Source organism: Thamnophis sirtalis, unplaced genomic scaffold, assembly GCF_051295495.1.
Source record: "Thamnophis sirtalis isolate CommonGarterSnake01/CBP01778 unplaced genomic scaffold, rThaSir2_p1.2 scaffold_1, whole genome shotgun sequence".
NCBI classification, from domain to species: domain Eukaryota; kingdom Metazoa; phylum Chordata; class Lepidosauria; order Squamata; family Natricidae; genus Thamnophis; species Thamnophis sirtalis.
The window spans coordinates 72,749,815-72,759,234 of NW_028261381.1; the positions used below are offsets into that span (position 1 = coordinate 72,749,815).

Below are 9,420 nucleotides of genomic sequence, written 5' to 3' on the forward strand. Positions count from 1 at the left end.
CACAAGTCATCAAAGATCATGCCTTTTAGTAAAATTAGTTAGTTGAAAAAATTACTAGGCTCCTGATTTTTTTATATCCAAATGATCTGTGTTTTGGTGCAGGTATGGACTATCCAAAGCCAGCTGGTTACATGTATCTAATACATTGTACACATATCTTACACCTCTCTACTTTTTCTTGCTTGAGGATATTTTAAAATGGAAAGTGTTAGAAATGCTTTATTTTATTTTTATTTTGTTCAATTTTGCACTTAGTTATTTTTGGCATGCAAATAGAATATTTTAAGATTAGATGGTTTAGCAAAATGTAACTATGCCAAATTCTTCTTTTTCTGTGTTAATAAATATTGTTTGACATCTAAATAAATACATGAGCATTTAAATATACTTTTAATTTTAAACTTCATATCAATTTAATTTATGACTTTCATTTCTATTTTAAGCTTAAAGTTGCCAAGCAGTTACCTGATTCATAGTTACTCAGCTTCACCAAAATTACTTTATCCTATACGTTTTTACTAAGTATGTATTCAGTAAAAGACATCTTCAGATCATATCCTCCATATCCTGAAGAAATAATACAAAAATATTTTCTACAGAACACATGTTGATTCTTCCAATTAATATTGTACTGTCATCATACTTAAGGAAAAGTTAGGTTCTAATTTTATATTATTATTAATGAAATATAGTTCATTAAATTGAGGAAGCATACTTCACTTGATATATACCAGTATGAATTTTTAAGAAAGAGAAATGATAAAGGAGTATCTTTTCAATTTTTTAAAATTAACTTCTCTTAAATTATAATAGCAGAATTTTAACTATACAAATGATTATTTTCTTTAAAATACCAATACAGACTCAGAATTAATATGATTTAATTAGCTTTCATTTTATTAATGTTATGTATAGCAAAATTAATATGTGTTACTCTTTTTTTTTAGACGTGGAACTGGTGCTTTTAAATCAAGAGTGGGACTGCCTGCACCTACTCCTGTGATCAATAGCAAATATGGACTCAGAGAAACAGATAAACGTTTAAACAGGCTTAAAAAATTGGGTGATAGCAGTAAAAATTCTGACAGTCAATCTGTCAGCTCTAACACTGATGCAGATACCACTCAGGAAAAAGCTAATGCAAGTAAGCAAGTGGCAAGAATATTTTGAAATGTGTTTTATGTAAGCATTCTTAACAGGTGGAGTCTTCACAGATCTTCTAAAGAGAAAACAAACATTTTAAGCTTTATGGTGGCAAAGGGTATTTGGAATAGAGAGTTCTGGGATTAATCAGTAGCTTAGAATCTAATGAAATAACTAGTGATTGCACTTTTTCCATTTTTTTAGATATTTAATATACTTTTTGTGTAAGGAACAAAAGTTACAAAAGTGAACAGGAAAACAGAACAAAAATATTTATTATTTGTGCTATTTACCTCTGTATTAATGCTGCAATAATGATGCCCACACATGTCTGCCCAACATGTGGCAGAACATTTCGTGCCCTTATAGGCCTTACCAGCCACTTGCGGACTCATCATGCAACAGATCTGTTAGATGTCAAGGTCCTCTTCGAACACGATGGATGAACATCATTAATCCAGTATTTAATGTTTTGGATACTAAAAATAGTAAAAGTAATAGATAATAATTCATTATTAAAATATATAATCATAAATTACAGATTCTATTAATATAATAATTGAGCTAGGTATCAGTGGCTCCACAATTCTTGAAGGCTTTCTGAATAATCAGATTGTTATCAGTTTTCTGAAAGCCATAAGAATAGAAGCAATCCTTTCCTCAGGGGAAATTGTTCTATAGGAAGTGAGCTTCCTCAGAGACTACTTCACTTGGTATATAAAAACACTTAGCAAGTGCTCCCTGGCTGTCTGGATTGGACAGAAATGGAAATACTACCTCTTAGATACTTAGGTCCTGAAACAAGTTGACCAACACTTTAAATTGCACTTGGAAACACCTGCAGAAAAGGTGTAATGTGTAGGATCACGGCTTCCTAGAAAACACTGAATTCTGGACTAACTAAAGTTTACAGATGATCTGGGGCAGCCCATTCACAGCAAATTATAATAACAATGTAATAGGGAATTAGTAAGAGTCTTTGAGGTTGTGAGTACAACTCCATCAAAATCAGGTTTGTTTCAATCTTGGAATCAGATATTTAAATTAACAGTTCTCCATCTTGCTTGAATTGAATCTCGGCCTCTTTTTCCCCACTGTCAAACTTCCACTGCATCTCTTTTTGTGCCCGGAACAGAGCTGTACCACTCAGTATCATCAGCATATTGAGGGTACGTCACTCTGAATTGACTAATAACATTTCCTAATAGTTTCATTTAGACATTAAATAGTCTAGGGAAAGGACTGAGCCCTTGGACATTCCATAATAAAGTGTATGTAGACCATCATTTATCTTCTTATCACTACAGATTGGGCCCGCCCTTTTAGGAAGGACTTCTTAAGGAATGAAGACCAGGGTCCCTTTCAAGGCTGTAGGATTTTCCCCTTTCATCAAGGAAGAGTTTACTGTTTGAAACAAATATTCAGAAGTTGGAAATAAAGTAAATATGTAAATAAAGAGGACAGAAGCATTCATTAAGAAGCATCTTGAAAAGAGTATTAAGGACAATTTCTCTGTTATTATAACCTGTCTCAATATAGTATAGTTGTGGTCTTCCTGTCAAGTATGTTTCCTGATCTGCCTTGAAAGACTGACATGCAGATAACATTACTAAGAGAATTCTAGCCACATCCTCAAGATGCACAAACTTAAAACCCTTTCTTATAATATCATAGGATGTTACCTCTGTCATTTCAGTAGCTTTCTTCTCCAGGGCTTCCAACTCAGAGTAAACACAAGTAATTTTATCTATTAAATGCTGTACCAGACAACCATAATTCAAAGTAGTTTGTTTTAAAGGGTTCCAGATACCCTAATTAGTGGGTAACATTCTGCCGCCTCACTCAGATAGAAATAATTGCACTTTGCTGTCCAGATCACCATAGAAAAGCTTGAACCTGTATTGAACTCCAGCCATATTTCTTCTTTGCTTCAAAATAGAGAAACCTAGCCAGGTTTTAAAGATATTATTAAATATTCAAATTTGGTAATATTGATTGGTCATTTTATTACATTGATAGAGTGCAAGTTTATAAACATAAAATGAACCATTTCATTAATCCAATGTGGTAACTCTGGAGTCATACTCTTTTTAACATTCAATGGTTTTTGCTGCTTTTTGTTCTTGATAAATAGATTTAACAGATTAACAGAGTTGGAAGGAGCCTTATAGGTCATCTAGGCCAACACCCCCCACCCACCCTGCTCAAGGAGACCCTACACCAAACATATGATTTCTTCATTTAGTGGTAAATTCCAATTTATTGATATAAAATATACTTGATATTCCAAGTACTTTTACATTTTTAAACAGCATTATGTTGATAATATTATGAAAATATGAAATGAAACCAAACTCTGCTGAGTCAAGCACTAAATAAGTGACTTTCCATTCACTTCTATAATAATGAGGTTTAAAAATACATATATTTTTACTACAATTTTTTCATACAATAAAAATATACAAAGAAAGGTGAAAAAGGAATGAAAAAACTTACTTTGATGCCTTCTACCTTTCTTTATATCAGGTAATTATCATCCTAATCTATTTTTTTAAGTCTGTATTTTTTCACCTAATTAGACTGGTCACCTTTGCCATTTTTGCAGGTTCAGTTAATTTTATAAACTGTTTTTCCACTCTAGGTATTTCATTACTTTTACGATTTTGGCATAAAATAATCTTGCAGCAATTACCGTACAATATTAATTTCCCATATTTCTTTTCTAATATCACATTCACAAAGTCCAATAGGCATAATTCTGATTTCATCGTGGTAAAATGGGAGTTCTGAAGGCCACATATTTCTGGAAAATAGCCCCATTAAAGGTTAGTTAACTGTATGTATTGGTGCAGTGTTGATATATTCTGTACAGGGTATTCATATCCAGTGCATTATTTTAAGTGCCCAAATTATAAAAGTTGTTTAGATTAGTGAATAAATACGAAAGTTTTTTCTTGATACATTTATTATAGCTTTTAAACCCATTATTAATGACACCTTTATTTTCTATGTAGGATGTAGCCCTGCAGTAAGCAAAAACATTATTTCTTCACATTTTGATATCAGTATGAAGGCATGATGAACTTTTTAAACATTTATTTTGTTTAATCCTACAGCTACCCGCAAATCTTCAATTGGTGTAAAAAAGAGCAGCAAGAACAGGACATTAGCCAGGCAGTCTATTTCAAGAATTCCAACTTCATCAAATTCTACCTCATCCAGACTAACTCATTTAAATAATTCCAGGGTACCAAAGAGACTGAAAAAGCCTGCAAAGCCTTTACTTTCAAAGTTAAAGTTGCGAAATCAGTGCAAAAGACCAGAACAAAAAAATGCATCTAGAAAACTCGAAATGGGAAATTTGGTTCTTAAAGAACCCAAAATAGTTCTGTATAAAAATTTGTCCATTAAGAAGGAAAAAGAAACAGAGGGACCGGTAAAAGTTGCAGTGTCTAGTGGCTGCTTAACAAGGCATGCAGCGCGAGAATATAAATTAAATTCAGTGAAAGGTGCTCATGAACCTGGGGAAATATCACCCTGTACATACATAACACGGAGGTCAATGAGAACACGAATGAATCTGAAAGAGACCTCTGACTTAAAGCTTGAACCAAATATGCTAAACAGCTATAAAAACAGTTTGACAGGCATGCGAGCCAATAGCTTGGAACAGCAGTCTCATGTGATTCTGGAGAGTGAGCAATCTCTCATGGCAACACAGAAGGCAGAGGGGAGGTGTCAGAAGAGTGAAAGAGTTGTGGCCAAAAAGAAATCTCGACAAGGGAGACTGGTGAAGCCATTGGCAAAAATGGAAGAAACAGATTGTGCGCATACATTGACTGGCGAAGATAAATTGCCAGATTTGATCAGTTCACATTCTGAGCTAGGAGAGATAAACAGTGTAATGGATTCAGCCATAGGATATAAAGACTGTATTCCTGCATCTGGTGGCTGTTCCATTGTAACTTCTGACACTTTCAAAGTCAAAGAGCGCTTTAGAACTGCAAAAAGTAAAAAGAAAAGGCGAATCACAAGGTATGATGCACAACTCATTCTTGAAAACAGCTCTGGGATTCCCAAACTTACTCTGCGAAGGCGGCATGATAGTAACAGCAAGAGTAATGACCAAGAAAATGATGGAATGAATTCTTCAAAAATAAGCATCAAATTAAGTAAAGACCATGAGAAAGATAATAATTTATATGTAGCAAAGCTTAATAATGGGTTTAACTCAGGATCAAGTAGTAGTTCAACAAAATTAAAAATACAGCTAAAACGAGAAGAAGAAAATAGGGGAACGTATTCAGATGACCTTCATGAGAACGGCGTGTGTTGCAGTGATCCTCTTTCACTACTAGAGTCACGGATGGAAGTGGACGATTATAGTCAATATGAAGAAGAAACTATTGATGATTCTTCATCTTCAGAAGAAGAGGAGGAGGAAGATGAATATGATGATGATTTTGAGGATGATTTTATTCCTCTGCCTCCAGCTAAACGTTTAAGGCTTATAGTTGGAAAGGATTCAATAGACATTGACATTTCTTCCAGGAGAAGAGAAGATCAGTCTTTAAGGCTCAATGCATAAGCTTACAGGTCTTAAACTGAAGATGTCCATTTTTAAAAAAAACAAAATTCCAGACAATTATTCTTCAACTGATGAACTTTCTCAAAATGTTAGTGGAAGCACTTCTTTATTGTTTGTTCACTTATATCAACATAATATTGTAGAAAGTGTACAGCATATTGACTCCTTAAGTCAAGTTGTGCAGATTTTTATTGTACTTTTTAATAGCCTTCTTATGTGCAATTCTGAGTTAGAGAAAATGCTCTATTGTAAAATAAAGGCTCAAGCATAATTACAAAAATGCCATCAGATTTTTCCATGAAGGATAATTAAATCACAATAATGTGGCTAAACAATTTTTAATCTGTCAAGAGCGTTATTTTGCTCTTACATCTGACTAAATAATCTAAAAGAAATCATAGTAGCGGCCTATTAAGGTTTCCTAGTATGTTAATATCACCAGCAATGAAATACAGCTTTTCCGTTTAATTGCTAGATGTTTTCCCCTCTGAAGTTTGTCAGTTTTAACACTGTATGCTGTCCCCAGACGTACTGTTTGTGGCCTTTGTTATAGTAGCAAACCGTTGGTTTGAAGTCAAATTGATTTCTTAAAAAAAGGTGTTGACAGTTTGCTGACTTTTAGTACATTATATGTACAAGAGTAGCAGTATGCAGAATACAAGTTTGGATGGTGTATTTATTTCTTGTTATGTAAATTAAAACACCTTGTATTTAACACTTTTTCAATACTTTTAGATAAAATTGTTCTTTGCAAGAATGATTGGTGCTTATTTTTTCAAGAACTTGCTGTGAAACAATGTGATTACAACAGGCAACATTTATCCAATTAATTGCAGCCATTCTAATTGGATCCCCATAGTTTTCTGTTGCACTTGTAAAAAAAATGCTACGAGGAATTTAAAGAAACCTATTCACTTTAACTTATGATAGTTTTATGAAATTTTAAAAAAAAGCCTAAGTCACAGCTTTTGTTCTGTGGTAATCTATAAAATGTTTGTCTTTTGAGATCCAGTGTAAAAAAACTGAAAAAGAAAATGTACATGTTGTAAATATTTGTGTGTTGTGCAAAATTTTGTCATAAAAATTGATAACTTACCAGAAGGGTTTTTAAGTTTAGAAATACATTAATGCCAATAAATAGGAAATTACAAACATAGTTTTAAGCTCTGACCAGTGGACTTTTTTTTGTTCTTGGGCTTGTTTTAGCTCATATCCTGAGATTTTAAGTATTTGTATAGGTTTTTTTTTAAAAAAACTGTTTTTAGAGCTAGAATGAAAAGTAACAAAACTGTAATATTAACAATGTATTTGATCTTAACCTCGTTATTTTTATTAGGCATGTAATCAGGGCTATTTGTAATTGTCATTCTGTGTGTAGAATTTTGCACAGAATCATCAGGTAGGATACAAAATTCCATGGAACATTCATCTCCCTCTTTCTAAGTTTCCAAACCACTTGACTTACTAGATATATGTTTATAAATAATTTTTCAAATCTTATAAATTTGGGAGTGACACAAAGAACACAAATTGGGCTCTATTGAATAGCAAGTTCTTGTGCAATGGAAAATTATTCCTGTTAAGCCTTCTGTAACCACATGCAATTGCTGAGTTTCTGAGGATAGTTATCGTCTCTTCCAGTTGTACCACTTTTCCTCTACAGTTGTAATTCTCATTATTATCCGTTGTTTTTAGACCTACCAATATCATTACTTGCCAGGAAAAAAAAAATCTAGCATGGGAAAAAAAAAAAAGAAAAAAGGAAAGGATTATTAATTTTGCAAACAGCAAATACATTCATATATTGTTTGGAGTGGAATTTGAGTATAGTAAAAACAATTTGTGAGTAAATATTTTTGTTAATCATAACACTTTGTAACGACATCATAATTGTGCTTATGCTGCCAAGAAGAACCTACAGTAACGTGTATGCATGTGGTATATGGTGTGATATAAGACTTCTAACGTTACTGCGGCACAACCTTCTACAATGTGCTGTCTTACCATTAAGATGATGTACAATCCCCAGGATATCTAACTCACCCTCTGGAGGAGAACTAGCTTAGTACTGATGCCAAATACTGTACTGCTGTGGTTCAAGAATTGCATTACTGTACTTTATACATTGCTCTGGTTCAGAGGTGAAATGCTCTGAAATCTGCTACCAGTTTGCTTTGTGCTCGGTTTGCGCACATGCGGACCGCAGGCGCTGAGAAGCCTTTTCTGAGTTTGCAAAGGTAAGTAGAATAGCAGCAGGGGAACAGCTGTGCTGTGCAATTTACATTAGCTGGAAAGCAGGATTTCTTGCTTTCTAGCTAATATAACTCGTGCTGCACAGCTAACCCAGAACTTTTTTTACCATTTTTTAAATACCTATTCCCCCGAACTGGTAGTAAAAAAATACTTTAAAAAGTAAAAAATAATAATATTCCTACCATCGGCTGTGCCGTGCGATTTCTAGCTAATATAAATCACGCAGCACTGCTGATTGTCGCACAGCTGACTACCGGTTCACCCATTTTTTACTACCAGCTTGGGCAAACCAGCCCAAACCGATAGCATTTCATCCCTGCTCTGGTTGCATTAAGGATCAGCCTGTCGGCTTGGCAGCAGATGGCAGAGTGATTTTGGAGACTAGGATATAAGTGTACATCTTGAAGAATCTGTTCGAGTTACATTGGCAGAGCTATTGAAATAGTTTATCTCTAGAGAAGTTGCATCTGAGAGTTCCCTACTCTCTCATGGTACAGGTGGTCCTTGCCTAAAAATGGCTCTGTGCCTGCCATGCAATTACAGTGCCACAACATCCCACAGGCACATCCCACAATCGCCCTTTGCAACCTTCATTGCCAGAATCCCACAAGCGAAATCAATGTGCCAGCCAGCAGAAGGTTGTAAATGGTGATCTCATGATATTGTTAACAATGGTGCAGGATTTACTTAATAGCAAGTCTAATCACTAAATCACACATTCACATGACATCGTCACATGACATCTTGATTTACAACTAGTTTGCTTAGCCATGCAAATTCCGATCTCGATTGCCATCATTAACAGGACAACCTGTACAAACATCAAGACAAATGACCCTTTAAAAAAAATTAAATTTGAAATGTCCATTTGTACTACTTAAAAGTACATGTAGAAATTTTTAAGGTAGAATTTTTTGCTCCCTACTGTTAAGAGAAAAAGTTCTAGACTTAGTATAATGCAAACCTGATGCTAGCGAAGCAGCAAGAGCATTCATTCTATGCAAAACTGAACAATTCATAGTAGCAAGCTCTTGAGATTTACCCTGAACATTGGAATTTTCTCATATGAATTAGTGACAGATCTAGCCCTAAATTGCTAGTTTTTATACAAGTTGTGTTTTGTTTCTTAATCCTTGATGACTGCCTGTTCAAGTCACCACAGTTTATATATCCCAAGGATATTTTATGATAACTTTCTTCAATATCCATGGTGATAATTGCGAAATATTTTCTTTCAGCTTTTGTGGGAAGCTCTAGTCCTTGCTCTGAGTTATATCCAGCATATAAAATATTTAGAAAAAGTGAATATAAATATCTATGTCCCATGCCCAAACTGATTTGAAATAAATAGAACAAATGGGGGAAGATTCAAAATTTAAATTTATTTAAATATTGAGTTGAATGTGGGGAAAAACCTGGCCTATTTAATACAGTAT

General features: G+C 34.0%; 1 protein-coding gene across 4 annotated transcripts in view; it reads left to right on the top strand.

The window, feature by feature from the left end:
- KMT5B (lysine methyltransferase 5B) overlaps nt 1-6,488 on the top strand; it is a 28,566-nt gene extending 22,078 nt beyond the window's left edge. For all 4 annotated transcript variants that reach the window (XM_087715967.1, XM_087715961.1, XM_087715974.1 and 1 more), the window contains 2 exons: nt 948-1,144; nt 4,260-6,488. In XM_087715967.1, coding sequence (XP_087572093.1) covers nt 948-1,144; nt 4,260-5,731 — 1,669 coding nt within the window. In that variant the 3' untranslated portion in view covers nt 5,732-6,488. The remainder of the gene's footprint in view (nt 1-947; nt 1,145-4,259) is intronic.
- Nucleotides 6,489-9,420: the final 2,932 nt, after the last annotated feature.